This window comes from Elgaria multicarinata, chromosome 9 (assembly GCF_023053635.1).
Source record: "Elgaria multicarinata webbii isolate HBS135686 ecotype San Diego chromosome 9, rElgMul1.1.pri, whole genome shotgun sequence".
Taxonomy (NCBI): Eukaryota; Metazoa; Chordata; class Lepidosauria; order Squamata; family Anguidae; genus Elgaria; species Elgaria multicarinata.
Genome location: NC_086179.1, coordinates 40,536,189 through 40,558,820, shown reverse-complemented (window position 1 = coordinate 40,558,820; position 22,632 = coordinate 40,536,189). Strand labels below are relative to the sequence as shown.

General features: G+C 46.1%; 1 protein-coding gene across 2 annotated transcripts; it reads left to right on the top strand.

Moving 5' to 3' along the window:
• Positions 1-535: 535 nt before the first annotated feature.
• On the top strand, positions 536-22,540 carry ARHGDIB (Rho GDP dissociation inhibitor beta). 2 transcript variants are annotated; one of them, XM_063133668.1, is made up of 6 exons: positions 536-686; positions 14,149-14,415; positions 16,053-16,136; positions 17,430-17,506; positions 20,184-20,247; positions 21,804-22,540. In XM_063133668.1, exons 2-6 carry the CDS (start codon positions 14,238-14,240, stop codon positions 22,001-22,003), a joined length of 603 nt encoding a protein of 200 aa, XP_062989738.1. In that variant the 5' UTR covers positions 536-686; positions 14,149-14,237; the 3' UTR covers positions 22,004-22,540. The 2 variants fall into 2 exon arrangements, with proteins under 2 accessions (XP_062989738.1, XP_062989737.1); XM_063133667.1 differs by lacking the exon at positions 536-686 and adding an exon at positions 11,501-11,633.
• The last annotated feature ends 92 nt before the right edge of the window (positions 22,541-22,632 follow it).

Sequence of the window (22,632 nt, the reverse complement as noted above, 5' to 3'; positions counted from 1 at the left end):
AATTGTCTAGAATTCGCAAAAAGTCCCTAGAGTGTGAAGGTCAAGTGAATATACTTTCTCACCCCTCACCACGTAATTAATGCTCTTGATTTAAGTGTGTTACAATAGTTAACGTAGGAATGTAGACAATGTGTAAATAATGACACTTTAAGCACTCCTCTTTCATGGAGAGTGGAAAAGGAAGAACCTGTTTTTTGTGGCTTGAGATCACTCCCTCCCTAGAAGCAGCATACCTCAGGAACACTCTGCTGAACTCAGGAAAATCATAGCCAAGAATATCAGTGAAAAAGCCTATCACTGTAAGACACATCCAAATAAGAATGTTTACAGAGAAACCAAGACCAGACCGATGGGTATGCCAAAGGCATCACAGGCAGGTGAGGAAATAATGCATAAATCACTGATGTCCATAAGTAAGTATGACACTCAAGGAATTCGCACATATCTCTCGTTTGTGGGCAAAGATGGGTTTTTTGGGGGTGGGTGAGTAATCCAGAAGGGAGAGGCTCCAGATAAAGTGTGCACGGCAGGAAAAGCAGCAACACCGCAGCCCAAGGAGGCTTCCTCTTCAAGTCGGATTTTTTTTTTTTATAATTATTTTTTCACCAACTTCCTTCCTGCTTTTAACTGCCAAAGCTCAAAGCAGAGAGGAGAGAGGGACCCCGGACACAGCCGCCAGCCAGGGAGTGAGTAAATGCACATCCCCCGCGGGTTTGGGCGAGGGGGCGGCAGCGGCGGGGAAGGAGAACGAAGGCGGGGAGGGGACACCGCCGCCGCCTCGCTTGCCAACCGCTCTGCCGAGCTCCCCATCTGCTCCTAGCCGGGGAAGGGCGAATCAGGCCGCTCAGGAAGATGACAAAAGGAAAGTGCCCCAAGGTTGCTGCAGAGACAATAAGCAGCATGGCCACACGGCAGAAGGGGGAAGCAGAATTAGTGCCTGCGGCTGAGGAGGGGAGGACAGGGGGCGGCGGCGCTGCAATGCAGCCAGGGTGGGTCACCTTGTGGAGAGCGAGGAGAGGTTTGCGCGGCGGCGGCGGCGGCGGCGGCGGCGCGGGGTGGTGATGGTGGGGGGCGGGAGGGGGAAGAAGTAGAATTCCTTCGAGTTTGGGCCCCCAAGAAGCTGGACGGAGGAGAGCCCGGGTGAACACTCTGCCCTTGGAGTCCTGCGTGCGCATTTTTTTGCCTTTCTCAGTGGAAAATTCCACTCCACTTCCTGTGCTGAAGCTTGTCTATCATTCCCATCAACTCCAGAGGCCTCTCTGGGTGCATTCCTTTATTTTTAGATAGGGGTTGCTGATTATTTAAAGGCGATCAAGTCCAAATCGCCAAGAGACATGGTGCCATGGGCTTCCTCCGTGAAACTTGCTGGGTGTTGGCTACACAGAATAAGGGTGTCTCTTTTGAGGGATGTGGGACTGGATTTTGGCCCCTGAATCAAGGGAGCTGCCAATACATGCCAGTTCACAGGAACTAATGCCGGACAAACGTGTAGGGTTTGGTGCTTTCCCAGGAGTTTTCCCATAGTCCTTGTTACATGCCAGCCTTCCTCAGCCTGGTGCCCCCCTCAGAGGTGTTGGACTACAACCCCCACAATCCCCTATCTTGCTGGGGATTATGGGAGTTGTAGTTCCAACACCTCTGGAGGGTGTATGGTTGGGGAAGTGTGCTTCATGCTACGCAACATTGAATAAAGAATTTGGAAAGCCACCATCTGGATAGACAGACTGGAAAACAAGCCTATATCTTATTTATTTAAATATTTAAACACACACACAGCCCAATAAAATGCAAAATACAGTAACCAATTAAAAAAAGTAAGAAATAGAAAGCTAAACGTAGAACCAATAACAGACTTCACATCCGGGAGTTTAAAATGCACCCGAGGTTACAGGCTAAAGAAAAATGTTTCAGCGTGCCAAGAGGCCATTAAGGAAATGTCCAATCACACTTCCCAGGGAGTGCCTCTGCTGAAAAGGCTCTGTAGAATAAGGCGTCTGTTGATGAATGCAATGTGTGGGCAGGATTATATGGGAGAAAGGTGGCCAGGCTAGCCCTACCGTTAGGCAGAGGGTGGTGGCTGCCTCAGGTGGCAGACGGGGGAAAGGGAGAAGTGACAAGGAACTGGAGATAGAAGTATGTGTGCCACACAGCTTGGCTTGCACCCCTAAGCTAGTGTGCTGCCCTCAGATGCAGTGGAGGATGTCCTGTTGCTAGTGTTGAAGTAAGATTCTATGGATGCCCAGTCAGCTTCTGCCCATGGAACTGAGGACACAGGGTGCCATCTTGTCCTTCATCTTAGGCAACAACATGTCTTGGGATGGCTGTGGTAGGTGCTCCTTCAAAGGACTGGGTCCCAAAGCTTGTTTTGGGCTTTATAGGTGACCAGCACTTTAATATACACCAATAGTGATGTATTGGTTTTAAATGTTTTAATTAGTTGTATGATGTTGCATTTGTGTTTCAATCCAGAGAGAGAGGCGGGTAACAAATATATTATTATTATTATTATTATTATTATTATTATTATTATTATTATGGCCCAAAAATGAATTGGAAAGTACTGCTGCTTGAACAAGAAATTACTCTTATGTAAGATCACCCTTCAGTAGTTTCTCAAGATTTCAAAGGCTGTGCAACCCTTAGCAAATGATCAAATCAAGGGTGTACCCCAAACCTGGGAGGGGCTGTGGCTCAGTGGTAGAGTACCTGCTTTAACGTAGAAGGTTCTAATTTTGATTCCCAGGTAGGGCTGGAAAAACTCCTGCCTGGAATGCGGCTTCCAATCAGTGTTGATAATAGTTCCCTAGATGGACCAATGGCCTGACTTGGTATAAGGCAGCTTCTTATGTTCCCAATAGGGAGTATGTGCATTCCACCCACGAAAGGCTCAGCTCCAGAATGCTCCCAAATTCGCACTCCTAGTAGGCTGGCTAGGGCTTAATTGCCCCAGCCACAAAACCCTTAGCCCGGGGTGTTGAACCTCTTTCAACCTGAGGGCCGAATTCCATTTCAGGGAAGCTCCTGGGGAGTGCATTTGATTTGGGGGGGGGCAAGGAAAAAAGGGGGGTAGTCCCAAAAATGCCTGCATATTTTAGCTTAAGCTCTTACTGGTAGTAACTAACCCTAGGAGAACCATCTCAGCCTTTTAAAACAGGAGAAAACAAGGCAAATCTGGAAAGCCGTTGAACAATTGGCACTTGGGGAAAAATGTAGAAACCACCTGGTGATGCGGGGAAGGTGGTGTTGCCTGAGATTCGATAGCCCTGTCTTAGCCAGTCTCAGATATTTTATTTTGGCCTATCCTGTCCCCATTGCAACTCTACTTTCCACATAGCTTCTCCTCCATTTCTTCCTGTAGCTATAATTTTTCTTGGGTCGCAGAAGCTCCATCTGCAATATGGAGATTCTACTGCCCGAGGCACAGAAACCCCACACCCCTGAAATGGAAAGGAGCTTCATTTGCTTGCTGGATGGTGACACCATGCCTCAAATTTTAAACTAGGAAAGTGCTGCTGATCAGAAACATGCAACCCTCCTCCCTGTCAATTTTTTTTGAGACTGGGACAATTGTAAAGGCCCACAGGTTAGAAGTTAAAGACACCTTGTACTCCATCTACCTCTAAAGTTAATTTGTATAGGATTACTCTATGCTACCTTACCTATACTTACCTTATGGATTTGTAACCTACAACTAATTTAAAAAAAGGCTGTGTGTGCCTGGATAATAGGGGACTGAAGACTATTGAGGCAACAGGGTTATGTGAATAGACTGCATGCTCAAGTTTTTTTTACCTCTTACTACTTTCACCTATCCTTCCTAGTTACAATCAGGGTGATGAAAGAAGTAAAAGGGGTAATATTCCCACTTTTCAGTGCTATGGTTGCTACATTTTTCTTGGCATGGCTACTGTGCTTTTAACAACAGGCAGAAGTCCAGCAGGTGAAGCTTCCCAATCACTGTATCTGCATGCAAGCAAAGGCGTTACCTCTTGAATGAAAGCATTTTATGCAGCAGTTAAAGGCACTACTTGGCAATCCTATTTAGCATGTGGTTCTGGGTGAACGGGAGATTGCAATCCGTGTGTTCGCAACGGTGAGTGTAGTAGAAGATGGGAGTTGTTACAGAGTGAAGCAACTATAGTGTTTATGCCTACTGCAACTGTAAAATAGGGGAAATTGTACTTCCTTATTTCAGATGGCATGCTTTGAGGATAAATACAGCCATTGCTTTGTGGATTCTTAAAACAGACAAGTGAAATAGGGGGTAAAAGCACACAGCTGGGACCTACTTCTTTGTTCACAGAATACCTAATTATACCATAAAGAGAAAAATGAGAATTTTCTTTATACCTTTTTGCTGTGCCACAGTGGTGCTTCTCTTTTAATCTATGGTGAGCTGACTTAAAAGGGAGGATGATTTCTTCCTCCTCTGCCTTGGGAAATCGCCACCAGTTGTGATTGCTTAAGCCTTTTCTTCTTAAAGCGTGTGCTTTCTTTATAGCAATGGTTCAGGCATTCTAATGCTTTGTTTCTTCTTTGGGAACACTGAAGCACTATGCTACTATGGAAACAATTTTAAAACCAGGGTGTGAACAAAGAAGAGCTACAGGAGATGGGCAGTGGATACAAAGAGTGAAAGGATGGGTGGGGAGGGGGAAGAGATATATTTTTTTGCTTTTTAAACACGCACACACATGTTTTTGGTTAGAAAACTAATAGGCAGGCAATATACTTTGTGGATCACATCTGCATAGCCTTTCTACGCTTCATGGTGTGCAAGCACACATACATCCTGTATTGATATTTCTGATACTTGTAATGTCCTAATTTTAAAACACTATTTTGCAGCCCAAATGCTCCTGTTAATCTCTAGAGGCATAATGCAACTGACCTGTGGAATCTGCCCTATGCTGCTCAATTTATTTTCCCCTCCCACAAGAAAGGCTCTTCAGATCCTGGTTAGCCATTGGTGTAGCACGAAATGATGTTAGCTGAGGGTGGCCATTTGCTGTGTCAACCCTTTTTGGGAAGGAACAATTTGTCTTAGTATCATAATTTCTGGTTAAGGCAAATCTGGAGCAGCACAGTAAATGTAGTCTTGGCTTTTATTAGGAGAGTGAGAGTAGCTTTTAAAAAGTGTTGAGCCCTCATAGTTATGGAGAACATGCAGTCTTGCCTCTCCGGCTGCGTTTGGACATCATTCGCAATAAATCTTGGTTTATCATGAGAGCAGCAACCCTAAACCACCCCTCCCCACACAGATTTGCGTGCTGGGCCTTACTCTCTCCTCCCTGGTGCAGTCACAAGGAGGAGTGTGGAAGCATTCACTTCTCGTTTAGATTAACTGCTGCAGTTAATCTAAACCCAGTTGTTGGGTTGTCTGAACCTGTGGTTAATTTCAATGATATTTTGTTTGACAGAAGCCAACGTCACACTGTAGTTTATGGAAGTGACTTGTTTCAATAAACTGTATTTAAGATTAGCCAGTATTCCGACAAGTCAGTACATTGTAATTAATCAAAAACAAAGGCGAAAGCTTCCAATCTCCTCCTTGTGGCTGGGCCAGAGGAGAAGAGGGTGGTGATGGGAGCATGCAAAGCCGGTGGGAGGCTAGACTCATTCCTATCAAAATAAACCATGGTATATTGAACACATCTAGTACCTTTTGTTCTGGCCATATTACCCCCGCCCCCTGGTCTGTGAAGAACCTGATTCATAGAGGCTCTGTGCCATACTATTAAGAGCCTTGTATGCAGCACTTTAAAAGTCCTTTCCAATCTTTACATTGTTGTTTTTGTACTTCAGGCTTCTGAGATAGATCAATATTATTTTTTTACACAAGAGCATGCTTGCCAATTCTACTGATTGCCTAGTAAAATGTTGGGCGAACATACAGGAAGTCGAAGATGCAAGAAATGCAATCAGTTCAATCTTGTTATTGTTTCCAGTTGAACTTGACCAGAAAATGAGATTGATAAATGTGATTGTTCATCTTTTTCCCCCGAAGTCAGCCCTGTGGCTTCTTGGGAAAGGAATATAGTTAGCAGCTATGCAGTCAGGGAACTGAAACAATAAGAGTGAAACACCCACAGTTAGGCAATACCTTTATTAGGACCAAGTTCATGACTGAATAAGGGGTTCAAGCTGTGACCCCCATGATTAGTCTATAGCAGGGTTGCACAACTTCTTACCCTCTCCCATGCCAGCAACCAAGCCAGTGTCTATGGGAGTTTGGAAAGGAAGCGCCTAATTCCATAAACTCTTGAAGGAGCTAATAAGTAAATAAGGAATCTATTTATTATTAGTAACAGCAGCTAGTTAGTGAATTAGTGCTTTCTAGGATATGGCAGTTTAGCCACATGAAGTAGTATTAAATGGCCTCAACTTCATCATACACAAACTGGAGAAAGGTATCTTCTGGCAATTTCTCCATCTCAGAAATGCGTGTGAATTAGCTGGGGATATTTTTGTCAGAGGAACCTTAACCCTGTACTCCCTGTCCCAATTAAGCACAGGACCAGGTAAAACAATTTCGAAGGAACTTGTGGGTGGACTTTGGTTTAGGCAGGGTCAGTAGTCAGATACACTGTCTCTGGGACCAAACTCTGGAGCTAATGGCGAAGGAGAAGTACAGGAATATGGGTGAGGTCATGGGTGGAAGAGTCCACTTTCAAGTTAAAATAACAAAGCATCTTGTGGCACCTTAAACCTTAACAAATCTTTCTGGCATAAGCTTTCATGGACTTTAACCCACTTCATCAGATGCACTTTTTCCAGGTCCCAACTGGGAATAATAGGATATATAGATGGCTTTCTCTGGGAGTGGTGATAACAGATGGCAACAATAGCTCTGGGGAGAGTGGACATAAGCCCTCTCCATTTTTATAAGCGGTTGTGGTCCCCATCTCCTTTCTAACAATCCTGTATTTACTCCTCTTGAAAAATGGGATGGGGTGGTGGTGGTGGTTGAAGGAGCAAGCAAGAGGCGCCGCAATTGTTAGCGTGCATGAATCAGACAGGACTGTGATCAATTGCTTTACTGGGTCGGCACAGAGAAGCAATCCGTCTCGTAAAAGCAGTCCATCTCGTAAGCGCTTATGGAGTGAGTGCCCATGTGTCTTCTTTGTATTCTCGCTTTTCCTTTGTACCTCATTCTCTCTCCTTTTGCATTCCTCTGCCTCTGCATTTAAGTCTTTCCTCCTATCTAGCTCATGTAGATGATGTTTCTCCTGTGCAATCTTTCTGTCTCTGCCCCCCGCCCTTTGCTTCTGTGCTGTTGGATCTAAACTTTTTTCTAAACTGGGGAGAGATGATTTTTACTGGGACATGTGGTAGCACAATATGTGAGTATATATCATTTAAATATGGGCCGTTCAGTTGTCTTCTAAGCTTAGGCAGTAGATCACATTGACGCTGGCAGTAGTAGTTGTATTCCCTGCACAGTAATTTTCCCTACCTTTAGACTTTTGTGTGCCTCTTTTTTGTTTGTTTTTCTGTAGATGCTGATTCTGTATTTGTTAGAAGTTCTCCTTAACTTTGGGCATTTTACTAAAGCAGTTATATGCAAATACCTCTATCTAAGGTTCAGTTTGCATAAAGCAGCTGCCTCTTGACATCCAAACCTCTTGATGTCTGCTCCAAGTGGCAAGGTATTCATCACATCAAGCATCTGCTACCTCCTCTGAAGTACAACTTATTTTGGAGTCTTGTGAGGCTGTGTTGGAATGTGTGAATCTGTGAGGGGAGTGGTTACTATACGTGCACAGATGGTCTGCTTGGAGCAGCCTTTGCATGGTTTGGATTTCAGTTGTCCACCTTGCGGCAGCTCATTTGTATGAATGAGGCTTCTGAACTCCTCTTATCACTTCCTTTCCTCTCTTGCTTTCCTTGCCGTACATCTCGTTAACTGGTGGCTAAGTATTTAAGGCACCTTTGTTTTCCTCTGATTAAAATGTCTGGTTTTAGGAGTGATGCTTTTATCTCAGGTTATACATTTTAAAACCATAGTTAATACCAGCTGTTCTCAATGTGGTGCCCTCCAGATGTGTTGGACTGCAACTCCCATCATTCCCAGCCAGCACAACCAATGTTGCAATCCAGCACATCTGGAGGGCATGAGGTTAGGGAGGGTTGGTGTAGGCTTTCCGCCCTTTTTGTGGGGGAGCATGAAGGGGTGTGTATATACTGAGTTCCCATATTGTTGGACACAGCATGGGATGGGAGCTAAGCCTTTTCTCCTTTCCTCATTTGGTGAAAGGGAAGAAGCAGAGCAGGTGCTTAGGTTAGATCCATTCCATTTTAGCAGCAACATAATAGCATACAGAGAGTTGGAGGAACCTTAGTGCCTCTCCCCTTCCCTCCAAATGGGCTATGTGGATGGCATGTCTGAGATTTGCACATGGTTGTGAGCTGACCATTTCTCTACTTTGGACATATGTCTTTGTAGTGCCTTCAGCAAGAAACTTTTTTGGAATCCTGCCACCATCTAAAACCCATTGGCTCTTTCTGTATGTGTTGACCAGCAGTGGAATTAACTTCATTTTGCTCTCTGTTTGGGAGATGAAAACGGAGCACCAGTGAAGCGTGTGTTTGTAGAAGACCCACCAGTTAATATATTTTGCAAGCTGATCTGCTCGCTCCCTTGCATTTTTTTCATATTCATTTACACACTGGCACGATGTAACTTCATGAAAGGAACTGCTCCACTTGCTTCTTTAGACCAGGGAACAAAAGAGGATAGAGAATAAATGTAACCATGTTCCAGTTTCTATTAGCCATCTGAGAGGAGTAAAGGAGATTTAAAGGTTGCATTAGCATAACTCTACATAAATAAAAATGTAGATTCATAGAAAGCAGCATTGCTATGAAAGTGTTTTGGAGTGGTAGCCGTGCTGTTTTGGAGTGGTACCTCTCTTGGCAACAAGAAAAGAAGTCGGGCCGCAGGTAGGCATGAGATTTAGCATGGGAGGAGGTGAGGGCATCTTGGCTTGTTTGTATTCTGCCTTAAAGGACTTATTTATGCTAGACTGGGGGATGATTGAGCCACAAAGAGATGACATTGCAAGACTAGTTCCAGCCATTACTCTTCCCAACCAGTTTTGTAGTGTTCCTACCATCAGAAGTTGGGAAGTGAAATTGGCATGGCTCTTTTTACAGTGCAGAATGAAATGGACAAACAGGGCTAGTCCACCCACTGTGGTTACCTGGCCATTTGAAACAACATCTTTGTGACTTTGTGTATAAGCTGTGGTGGTCACCATGTTGGACTTGCACATGATGTGGTGATGCTCCACACTAGCACTAGCCAATACCCAGAATGCCACTGGTATTGGAGGGCTGTTACTGTTGTTTTCCACATTTTCTTTTGTAGGGATATACGACAAACCAGCATTTCAAAGAATAAAAATAGTGCTTTATCAGGACTGAAACTGCGGAGAAGTTGTGCTGCTTATCATGAATGATATTACATAGTCAATATTTAGTAGGGACCTGTGACGCTCACCCAACCATCTTGCATGCTCTATTTGGAACAGCAATGGAAACACCAGCTTGATGGTGGTGGGGAGAATCTAATTTTTCCTGTAACAAAATATTAGTGCTTGGAAACTACAATCTCTCTGGAATTTTTTATGCAACCTGGGAGGATGCATGGAGTTTGAACTTCAAATGCATGTATTCAATATGCATGTATTGTACAACCAAATTATTGTGTGCAGTTGTGCCTGCTTTAAGATCATAGTTATTAGACCAGGACCAAGGAACCCAGGTTCAAATCTCCACTTGGCCACACAACTCACTGGGTGGCCTTTCAGCTTAACCTATCTTATAGGCTTGTTGTGATGGTAGTGTGTGTGTGTGCTTGTGTGCATGGGAAAGCCCTGTAGCCACCCTGGGCTCTTTGAAGGAAGGCTGGGATACCATCTACACAGTAAAACACCCACCCACCCCGGTATGTGATTTGAGAGAATTCTGTGAGAACATTTATGAGGACTGCTACTTTTATTAATGGGCTCAAGCTACAGGAAGCCAGATTCTGGCTAGACATCAGCAAAAATTGCCTGACTGTTAGAGCAGCATGACAGTGGAACCAATTATCTAGGGAGGCCATGGGCTCTCCCACACTAGAGGCATTCCAGGGGCAACTGGACAGCCATCTGTCAGGTAGGCTTTAAGGTGGATTCCTGCATTGAGCAGGGGTTTGGACTGATGGCCTTGTAGGCCCCTTCCAACTCAACCATTCTATGATTCTCCCTCCACCATGCAAAGGTGAAAGGTTTGGGGGGATAGTGCATCTAATCTTTCAAAATGGCCTGTAGAGCTATGCTGCTAAACTGGTTGTCGCACTGATGTCATATCTATGGCCATAAAGCTCTTGCATTATAGAGTGTGTTTTTCTCTGGAGCATCTGAACACTGTGAGATCTTATGGTCTGGACAGCTGAAGATCTTCTACTCCAATGTGCTCTTATGTTCATCTATGCTCTCACCCTTCTTGTAGTATTGCTTGTAGTAGCAATACTACAAATGAGAAGGATCTTGGAATTGTTGTAGATCACAAGCTGAATATGAGCCAACAGTGCGATATGGCTGCAAGAAAGGCAAATGCTATTTTGGGCTGCATTAATAGAAGTATAGCTTCCAAATGACGTGAGGTACTGGTTCCTCTCTATTCGGCCCTGGTTAGGCCTCATCTAGAGTATTGTGTCTAGTTCTGGGCTCCACAATTCAAGAAGGATGCAGACAAGCTGGAGCGTGTTCAGAGGAGGGCAACCAGGATGATCAGGGGTCTGGAAACAAAGCCCTATGAAGAGAGACTGAAAGAACTGGGCATGTTTAGCCTGGAGAAGAGAAGATTGAGGGGAGACATGATAGCACTCTTCAAATACTTAAAAGGTTGTCACACAGAGGGGGCCCAGGATCTCTTCTCGATCCTCCCAGAGTGCAGGAAACGGAATAACGGGCTCAAGTTAAAGGAAGCCAGATTCCAGCTGGACATCAGGAAAAACCTCCATACTGTTAGAGCAGTACGACAATGGAATCAGTTACCTAGGGAGGTTGTGGGCTCTCCCACACTAGAGGCCTTCAAGAGGCAGCTGGACAAGCATCTGTCAAGGATGCTTTCGGGTGGATTCCTGCATTGAGCAGGGGGTTGGACTCGATGGCCTTGTAGGCCCCTTCCAACTCTGCTATTCTATGATTCCCTTCCTCCTGCCCTGCCCATCATGGAGGTGTTCCATCTGCCCACCTTACCTACTTGTGCTCTCTCGTCTTTCCTTCCACTGCTTCCTGACATGAAACTGCCAGAGCGGGCTTCTTTTCATGGTGTCGCAAAGGCGACTCCCATTTAAGCCACTGTCGAGAACGCTGTGTGTTGAATTGAGTCTTTCTTACTTCCTCCCCTTTTTGGAGAAGTTTCAGTGCTTAACGGCTGCTGCGCGTAGGAGTCTGCAGCCAGGGCATGGGTTGTCATAGGAACAAGCCACATGCTTCCTTCCTGCACAGGAAGGGGACCTGGTCACAGCACAGAGAACAGCTATTTTAAGTGTTGTGCAGCCGTGAAATTACATGGTATTTGCAGCTGGATTCGTCGGCATTATTTTACCTTTTTCATGTTATGTTGTAAGCTCCATTCAGGTATTTTCCTTCCTTGCCTTTCTTTCTAAATGTCATCTCTAGCCTGTCCTTAACTGGTATAAATCCCTATAAGTTACTGCATGGAATCTGTGATTGATTTTGATTGTAGTGGTATTGATCAAGGCTGGAGTGGATTGTAATAGGTGTCGTGGAGTAACAGGGCTGCATGCAATGGGTGTTTCCCGAAGGGGGTGCTTGTCTGTCTCAGTATGGCTTGAAAGGGGTTTGCTGGCCGGTGCTGGAGCCATGAGAAGCATTTTGTTACTGAAATTATGCTGGGGCTATGTGTGCAGAGCAGAGATTTTCCTGCTGAAATGGTTCCAGCCAATGCACTCAAAATAAAACCATTTTTGGATCCAGTTGCAATGATTAGCCCTAGACCCCAGTTCAAGAAAAAAAGATCCCAGAGCTGTCAGTAGCTGACCGAATCCCTACAGATGGCTTTCATCATGTCCACCAGCCAGGTGCATCTGATAGTGGGCAGATGTGGCTGCTTTGTAGTGCAATGCGGGTGTGGCTACTGCTTCCAGTAAGAAAATCCCTGGATTTAGAAGGCTGAAATCTGTCTAGCTTCACAAGTAGCATTGAGTATTTCTGGGTTCCACTAGCAGAACTGTGTTGAAGCTGTAAACCAAGACGTACAGTGCTGGATTATGCCACTGCTGTTGCTGATGCCTATGGCTTCATCTGGGGATGGGAGATCATGGGGGAGGGGGAGGGGGGCCTCAATATGGTGACAGGCAGCATGCGACTCCCTTGTTACAAGAGCCTCACTAGCTACCGGTGTGTTTCCGGGAACACTTCAAAGTGCTGGTTATGACCTATAAAGCCCTTATATGACTTGGGACCGTGGGAGCAAGCTACCTGAAAGACTGCCTTCTCCCATAAGAGTCCGCCTGGTTTTTAAGATCTTCGGGGAGGCCCTTCTCTCCATACCTCCACCATCAAAGACTCAAAGAGAGGGCCTTCTTGTTGGCAGCTCCCAGGCTTTTGAACTTGCCAAGGGACACTCGGTTGGCTCCCTCTCCGCTGTCCTTCCACCAGCAGGCAAAGATGTCCTAATTCAAGCAGACCTTTGGCATGTAAGCTAGTCTGTTGGGTTCGGTGCTGTTTTTATTCTCTTATTGCTGTGTTTTTTCATTGTGTTTTTAATGTATTTGTTTTGATTGTTTAACTAAGACTTTATTTTAAATATTGATTCCCATTATTGTTAGCTGTCCTGAGTACCATTTCCTTGGTGGAAAGGTGGGTTATAAGAGGGCACACCAGGGACCATTGGATTCATTGGAGCCCCCCCCCCCCACTATGAGGCTGTAGACACAGCTTTGACTTTGGAAGGGGGAAATCTGGTATCCGATCCCTCCCCTGACTGCTCCCAGCTGCCTTGGGAAGGACTACTCCGGCTGCTTACCAAGGTTGCAAAAGTGGAAAGGGGGAAGGCTGGTGGTCGGGAAGGGTAGGGTGGAGGAGAGGAAAGGCCAGGATACAAGGAATCCTATGGCCTGTCCTGTCCCTGCCAGCATGCTCTCCCTACGCTCAGAAGCCCGTCTAGAGAAAAAAATCAGGGCATAGATACAGAAGAGCATTGAATACACAGAAGCTTCTGAGATAGGAGGCTTTCATCTCACAAGGGCGCAATCCATAGGATTGTACTCTAAATCAAATAAATAACCTCAAGTGGCGGGGAGCTCTGTGATGGTGCATAAAATATTGGCTCAGGGTTTCAGGGTGCTGGCCTAGATACATACCACTGGCATATGGTTGTATTTTTTAGCTTTTTTTTTTTTGCTGCCAAAAGCACAAAACGTGGGTAGAAATGGTGAAAGAAAGTGTTTTTTTTTAAAAAAATTAATGCATATATATTTGCTAACTCTGGCATTAGATACATTCACAGGAGGCTGGAATATCAGTGGCTATGGAGGTGGGTAGAGCAAGCACCCTCAACTGCCTTATAGTTGGAAGAGATTGGCAGGGACTTGAGTGTTATAATGTGCTGTTTTATACTGCTTCTGTAGCACATCTGGGACTGGGAACTGCTGGGAAGATGGCTACTGAGCAAGATGGGCTCTTTTTGGTTTGACAGCACCCACAGCAGTAAGGTACCAGCAGTCAGGCTGCTGTTACATCTCTTCATATCAAATGACTACAAACCAACCATTACACATCTGACCAGCCAAGCTAACCATTGCACAAACCAGCCATTGCACAAACCAGCCATTGCACATTCATTTCAAAATGACAAACCAAGCATTGCACTCTGACCAACCAAACCAAATATTGCACATTGCACAAACCAGCCATTGCACATTCATATCAAAATGACTACAAACCAGCTGTTGCACATCTGACCAACCGAACCAACCACTGCACAAACCAGCTGTTTCACATTCATATCAAAATGACTGCAAACCAACCCTTGCACATCAATAGAACCTTCCAGATAAACATAATTACTTGTGGTTGCGGAAATATTTTAATGGCTGTACGTGTGACCAGACAACTGTTCTACTTACAGCAGACACCCGGCTAAGGACTTACGAGCCCCACCAGCGTCCGATTGTTACGCTATTCGACAACTTCCTCTTGTGAGGCCAGCAGGCAGCCATGACTGAGAAAGACCCAGAGGTGCATGTGGAAGAGGATGAAGATGAGCTAGACAGCAAACTGAACTATAAGCCTCCGCCTCAGAAGACGCTGCAGGAACTGCAGGAGCTGGACAAGGATGACGAGAGCCTTGCAAAGTACAAGAAGTCCCTGCTGGGGGATGCGCCCGTGGTGGCAGGTATGGCTTAAGGCCTTGACGGGCTACAGGCAGAAGAGCAGGGAAGGAGCCAATATTGGCCTGCATCATGTGGCGCCTCCCGATGTTTTGGACTACAGATCTGATCTGCCCCAGCCAGCAGGGGCGGTAGTCTGGAAACATGAGAGTTGTGGTCCAAAACAGCTGGAGAGCACCCCATTAGGGAAGGCTGATGTAGAAGGGCTTGCTTTGTTTCAGGTGGTGAGTATGAGTATCCAGAACTCCCATCCTAAACGCAGGGGATGGAGTCGTGTTGGCAGACGTAGTTGACCAGGATGACAACAGCACAGCTTCTACCTGTGTTGCTTTCTGGAAGACCTGAATCCTGTTTTCAGAATCCACGTCTCCCCCTATTGCCCAGTGCTGGAGCACATGCCGAGCACTTGCAAGGGCCTGGGTCCTGCAGTTAAAAGGATCTCACCTAGCAGTAGTGAGAGAAGCTGCCGGACAGGTTGCTAGCAGTAGATGGACTCCTACAGCACCTGTTTCATGATGTCTGGGAGGTTCAACTAAGGCAGTGGTTCCCAAACTTTTTCAGGTAACTGCCCCCCTTTGCCTCTTAATGCCCCCCTATGCAATCCCACCGCCCCTAAGGGGGAAGTACCGGCCACTTTGGGAACCACTGAACTAAGGCATCTGTGTGCTTCTAGTGCTACAGTTATAGCAGCTACATCAGCTTACTCCAACCTGGTGCTCTGCAAATGTGTTGGACTACAAGTCCCATCATCCTCCAGCCAGGGAGTTGTAGTCTGGAGGACACCAGGTTGCGGGGAGCTGAGCTGCACAATGGTCTGCAGCATACATCCTTAATAATGAAGAACGTTAGCACTTAGGCACACGGGTTTCAGCTTTGACTGCTCTTAGTTGGGGCTTTCAGGATGTGCAGTTGGAAGCATTTCTGCAGAGTGAAGAGTTGTCTTGCAAGTGTGAACGCCGAATTGTTCTTTGTTAGGAGAGGTGGGGCAGCTATGTGCTCAGAAGGATCTCTAGGGTTCAGTGCCAAGCATATCTACTAGCTGCAGGGAGGTACCGTTCACACAATGAGCAGAGTCAAGTGGCAATGCCCAACCTTTACTATAACATTTTCAACAGCAGGGGCAGGAGGAGTTAATGGTGGTGAGATGGAGTTCTTCACCACAAAAATGTTCTCCCTGCATGTAGAAAACTAGCATGTCAGGGAGACATGCTAGGTTTTCCGTGACCTGCTAGTGTCCTGTGCACAGGAAGACTTTAATAAGAGAGCATTTTATCATGTGGCCCTCCCTTTGCAGCCTGAAGGGAAGCAGGCCAGAAATTATAACTTCCCTCTTGATTCTAGAAATTGGTCTTAAGTCCTGTTGAACTTCAGGGGCTTTATTTTGAGCAACCATGCTTAGGATTGTGCTGGCTTTGTCTTTTTGCTGGAGAAGCAGCTTGTCACTGATGGGTACTGCTTGAGATTCTGTATTTTGGGGAGTAGCAGGTTGATTTTTATTGGCTGGGAACCTTGGAAGGCAAGTGCTTGCCTACAGTGAGGCTGATGCTACAGGAATCTTTGAGTAATGAAGCTGGGGGAGCTGCCGCACATTTTCCCCATGTTTGGTTAACAAACTGAACACCTCTCCTTTCTGACCCCACAGACCCTACAGTTCCCAATGTGACTGTCACTCGGCTCACCCTGGTATGCAAAACTGCTCCCGGGCCGATCACCATGGACCTCACCGGTAGGTGACATTCTCTTCCTTTCGCTGTCTAAAGGGAGGCACAAGATTTCAGCTAAAAAAGGATTACCTGGACCCGGTTTCCTGTTTGAAGTTGGCCTTGTGAATACTGAGACAAGTCCCTAGGGCAGTCTTCCCCAACATGGTGCCTTCCGGTTGATGTGACAACAGAATGCTGGAGCTCTTTAAGCAGAGGCTAAGCGGCCATCTGTCAGGGATGGTGTAGTTGCATCTAGCATGGAAGATCATGCTGTGAGCTGGGGGTTGGACTAGATGACCTCAAGGTTCCTTCCAGCTCTAAAATTCCATGATGCATATGGGTAGCAGGTTGCAGCCACCTTTCCCAAAGCCCCATGACTTAGAGTGTTGACGTGTGCACAGAGTAGTGCTTGCCCAAGACTTTCCCAAATGGGTGCCCTCCAGATGTGTGGATGATGGAAGTTGTAGTTCCAACACATCTGGAGGACACCAGGCTGGGGGAAAGCTGCTCTCACCTCTTCCTTTTTGGCAGAGCCCTGAAGCAACAGTCCTTTCTGCAGGCTCGAGCGGCTGCTCCTGTGCATTCAGCAGCCAGCAAGGGAGAATCATGCTTCACCTTATATGGGTTTTTATCTGATGAAAGAGGAAGTCAGGGTGCAGCAGAGCTCAGAGGCTTCCGCTTCAGCTGAAATCTCTGGAGAAGGCAAGACCACAAACAGTTGGTTTTCTTTATTGTAACGCTTGTACGCGGCCGCACCTACATTCCTCTTCAACCCATGTGCTCACAGGTGTCCTTTTATGCAACTCCTTGTAACTTCAGTGGAGGCTGTGCAAGAGAATCCTCCCAGTCAGTTGTGCCCATTGTTCCTGTGTTCGCTGGAATGAAACAAATGTGCCCCTATGCACAAATATTTATGGCTCAGGAACGTTTGCACTTTCAGATCTGCATGCTCATTTGAATGTATGCAGTGTCTGTGACATAGGCATGTAAGGCATATCTACTCTACAGAGTTATTACAATTGTTTAATAGTGACTTTGAACCCCGCAGTAGTTCAGTGAAGAGGCCGGGGTGGGGAAAAATGTTATGCGTCTTCAAACCGAGAAGTCTCAGATCTTTCCCAGCATGCTTGGGGGGGAATTATAATTTCTGTTTATTTAAAACATTTATCTGCCACCCTTCCTCAAAACCGATTCCAATTAAACTGGTATAAAATCGATCTATATTTGCAATATAGATGAGTTTACATGTACGCCTGTATGCACTGGACTCCATTGACCTACTGTGGGGCTAATTGAGACTTCCCCCCTTGCTTCAGGTGACCTGGAAGCTCTCAAGAAACAGACTTTTGTGTTAAAGGAAGAAGCTGAATACAATGTCAAGATCCACTTCAAAGTGAGTCACTTTTCCATTGGTATCTTCCATGGTGGTCCAGTGCTGGATTCTGTCCTTGCTGAATGGCTTTAATGAAGCTTGGTCCAATGCAAATCTGCTCATTGTTGGTTCACATGTTTTGTATCTCACAGTCTAACTAGTGTGCGTCATAGCAGTTGGCTGTACCAGTTTGAAAGGTCTTTCATACACTCTGGGGTTCTTAAACCCCATTAGTGGAGCTGTTTATTTATTTGTCTGTAACTTAGGGTTTGTTTTTTAATTTAATCCCCCTACCCCACATCCCCTCAAAGTAACGTGTCCCTTTTCTGCCAGCGGGAGAAAATTAATAATTATATATAATTAAAAGGCCTCCTAGATTCCAAATAGAAATTTCAAAAGCATAAATTCCTTTATTTGACTATCCTGCACCCAATTTACATGAGTGATTTAGTGCAGACTGAGAGCACATCTGGGCCATTTGTGACACATCCCGTTGTCACCACCCACAGCAGCCTTCCTCACCCTGGGGCGCTCCAGATGTGTTGGACTGCATCTCTCAGAATGCCCCAGCCAGAGCTGGCTGGGGCATTCTGGGAGTTGTAGTCCAATACATCTGGAGCGCCCCAGGGTGAGGAAGGCTGACCCACAGCAACCGCACAGCTTCCCTCTCAAAAAGTCTCAAATCCCTTTTAGTGCATCCTTTCCTCTTAAACACCTCTCCTGTGTGCTTGCGCTGCAATGTGCCCTGGCCCCCCGAATTAAATCCTGCATACTAGGTATGCCTAGGGGCGAGTCTGCGACCTGGTCAAAGGGTTGGGTCACCCTTTCCCCCCCTCCTCATTCCTCCCCCCCCCCCCCCCGGCAGTAGCCGCTTTGGACACAGGCTTCCTTTCCCACTTAGCAGTTGCGCTATCTGGCTTTATTTTTTACTTTGCACTATTTCTCAGTTCTGTTTTGGTGCTGCAGGGGTGGGTTAGAGCTTGACTGACAATTCTGTATGGAAGGGAAGCTACAGGATTGCTACTTCACAGTTTTGAAATGGTGCAGTTGTGCAAGGTCACATAAGCACGATAGTCAGAATGGAGTTGTACTAGGGTAGTAACTCAAGCGGGAGCAGGGCTTCTATACTGCTGATTCACAGTTCTGGATTTGCACAATTGTGTAATGTTGCATTAGCATGATAGTCAGACTTGAATTGTAGTGGGTAGTACCAAGTCTTCCACCTTTTCCTTGCTCATCTTATAACACCTCCCATTGCTGCTGCAGTTGCCACCTTAACATGATAGAGAACAGTGGCCTTTGGCCAGGCACTTTGCCTCTCGTTCTAGCCACTAAAAGATCTCTCAACATTTCTTATTTTGATCAGCCCTGTATGCTGTTCATTAACTATAACAATAAATGATGACTGAGCCACCCTGGAACTTAATTATCTCCCTGGCTTGTCCCCGGCCCCTGACTCTCCCTTCCCGACTACCAATCTCAGCCACTGCCACTTGGCAGCTGCCTTCTTGCCGTGGTTGCTTAGCCCCTGCTGCCATCCAAGCCCCCACTCCATTTGCTGGGAAAGATGCCCCTCCCTGCACCATGGTACAGTCTGGTTTTACCCATTCATGATATCGCAGTAGCTTTCCTTACCCATTCACAATATCACAGTAGCCTGTTTTAACCATTCACAATATCACAGTATGGCGGCTTCAAGTTCTGTTTGACCTGTGAAAGTGGTTTTTCTTGCTTTGTGTGCTGCTGACGAAACAAAGCTGATTTCATGAAAATCTGGATATAACATTTCTGAAACCATTTCCATGTAGATTGGGTCCAGGATAACTTTGCTATTTAGAGGGGCCACAGCTCAGTGGAAGAGCACGTCCTTTGCATGTAGAAGGTCCCAAGTTCAGTCCCTGGCATCTCTAGGTAGGGCAGGGGAAACATCTGTCTGAAGTGGTAGGAAGTGGGCACAGCAGGCAGAAGAGGATGAGAAGAGTGTTGCTGTCTCCCCCTCCAAAGGGTCTGCTGCTGCTTGGTCCTGCTGGCCACCTGCATGGCTGGCCGTGCAGGCAGCTGGCAGGAATAAGAAGCAGCAGCTGCCTGCTCACATACGTGTCCCTCTGTCCTGCCATGCACCTTCACGTTACACCTCCTGACCCTGCTGGCTTTCCCTAGTGTGGGCCCATGTGTTCCCTGTAAGGCCATTCTGACTTCAGGAATCAAGTGGTGCATGTGCATCCGGCAAGGTATTGCAAGAGATCCCAGAGGTTCTGTGGGGGGAACCGGCGGCATGGCAAATCCTGCTTCAGGCAGCGACTTGCCTTGGGCTGGGCCTCCTGATATAAGCACTGTAGATCAACTGCTGTTGACATCAGCTTGAATTCTGCACTGGCCCACGGTAAACCTCTAACATAGAGAAGTTGGAAGTTTCACTCACTGGTGAGAGTGGGTTAGGAAAACCTGGCTGATGCACTGGTGTACGTATTACAGCTGTCACAGGGAGGCCATCTTGAATTGAACCCCTTGATCTGTTTGGGTTTAGCCACCTCTATGGCATTTCCAACAGCCAAAAAGGGAGGGTGAGGGAGGTGGCATGAAAACGGAGGAGCTGAGGAGGGAAACAAGGAATAGAAGACAATTCTCTAGCCAAGGAAAGAAAGGCAGCCAAAACTTGAGTTGAACTGCCTCAGCCAACTATGCTTTTCTCTTACAGGTAAATAGGGAAATTGTCTCTGGCTTGAAATATGTGCAGCACACTTATCGGACAGGGGTAAAAGGTGAGTAAGGGGACTGTGTTTCCTGTTCTTCAGCAAAGCTCTTTCCCTCCCTCCTATTATCCTCTCTCCTGCTCCAGCATATCTAGTCCCCCCCCCCCCAAATTTAATCTTGCACACCTCATAGAATTGGAGGAATCAAAGAAAGCTACAAAGATCTTTACATAACTTCTTGTCTCTTCCTGTATACAGATCCCATGAATCATTGTTGGCTTCTAGGTTTTTAATGCAGGCCGGGGGCCAATTTGCTATCTGATCTGTATGGCCAGGTGTTTTTTCATTATTCTCTCTGCAGTTGGGCCAAATTCCTCACTCTTTGGTTTGCTGTAGTCCTGTTCACACCAGACCATCAGCCTATGCCTGCTGCATTATTATTATTATTATTATTTATTTATTTATTTATTTATTTATTTATATAGCAGTTTTCAGCCAGCCAATATTGACCTCCAGCTGCATCAGTCTGTGTGGTGCACATTTACAGAATAATCTGGGCTTTACTCTGTGCCTCGGCAAGCCATACTGAAAGACTATCTGGGCTGACTTTGTGTGTGGCTGACAGCAGTCTACACATGACCACTTTACCACAGGCTGATATAGCTTGAGGTCAAAACTGCGGCCACCACAGACTGAATATTAGCGCTCCCCGAGCCAAATCACAAGCCAGCACGCAGTCGCAAACTGAAACCTGCATTTCCCCAAATGTCACATCCACATTCCAATAGCTTAAATGGCTTGGGACCACCATACCTGATGAAACGCCTCTCCCGACATGAACCTGCGCTCAACATCTAAGGTTCTCCTCCGAGTGCGTACTCCGAGGAAAGCTCGGCGGATGGCAACAAGGGAGAGGGCCTTTTCAGTGGTGGCCCCCCAATTATGGAATGATCTCCCTGACGAGGCTTGCCTGGTGCTAACATTGTTATCTTTTCGGCGCCAGGTCAAGACTTTTCTCTTCTCCCAGGCCTTTAACTGGCCTTTAACAGCATATGCTGAGTTTTTAACTGTCTCGAGAATAGTTGTTTTAAATGGATATTGTTGTTTTTTATACTTTTGGTGGTTTTAAATTTTGTATATCTGTTTTTAATGTTCATTGTTTTTTAACTTTTGTAAACCACCCAGAGAGCTTCAGCTATGGGGTGGTATATAAATGTAATAAATAAATGAACTAAAAAAAAAAAGGCCATTTAAAAAGTATGCACAAAAATGTGCCTGTTAGGGGGGAGTATGTACAACATCGCTTTATCCTATGGGAAAGAAATGCATACATTTCAAAAAATGTGCACGAGGAATGCACACAATTGGAAAAATGTGCACAAAAAATACATGTTTTTAAGTGGATTAAAAAAGAATTAATGTATCAATACAGAAATGGGATGGGACAAATTTAGGTGTGGAAACCTGACAACCTGATCAGAAACAGACATGACAGAATTGCCCAGCCCTGAGGCCGAACTGCTTGCATGTATTCCTCCAGGGGTCTGTGTTTGTGTCTTTGTCCTGTCCTATCTCGGACTACCTCCCTGTGACTCTTCCTTTTCTTGTGGGCTGCTCTCCTTTAGTGGACAAAGCGACCTTCATGGTGGGCAGCTATGGGCCGCGGCCAGAGGAATATGAATTCATGACACCTCTTGAGGAGGCACCCAAGGGCATGATGGCTCGAGGAAACTACCGCAACAAATCCTTCTTCACCGATGATGACAAGCACGACCACCTCACCTGGGAGTGGAACTTGGCCATTAAGAAGGACTGGACGGAATGAGCTCCGCCTCGTTTCCTTCTCTTTGCTTCCTCCTGCCTCTCGTGCTGTATTCCGGGCGTGCCAGTCGCCTGCACCTGCATGCCACGCTTCCTCCACACAACCCAGCTGGCTCATTGATTGTCACAAGAAATTCCTTTAATACAGGCCTTTGGACAGACTCTGTCTCTCCTGCTGCTCCATTGAAACGTAATCACAAGGAATTTGCTCGGGGACAAACCATCTCTCTGCTTGCACAGGATCAGTCCTTGAAGTGCCTTTGCTAGGAAGACGTACGGTTGCTAACCCAACCCCCTTACTACCAGGGCAGATAGGTTGTCCCCATCTAAAGGTATACGGCTGTTATCTTTCTTTCCTCTCGCAACCTGCACTCAGTGGAAAAATCTTTGCCTATGAGTGGATTCATTTAAGCTTGTTTGGGTGTCATGCCCCAAACTGCATTTGGAAATCTTGCCTTTTAACAGTATCAGGAGACACAGTGCCTGCCCTGGCCTGTAAAGATTTCAGTGTCTTTGAAAATAAAGCCAGTCTTGTCCTTTGCTTCTGAGCGAGCCTCTCGTGTTCCTTACAGTACAGCGACTTGTTCTGTCCTTTGCACCTGCAGAGGACCAAGCCTATGCAGATCTTCGATA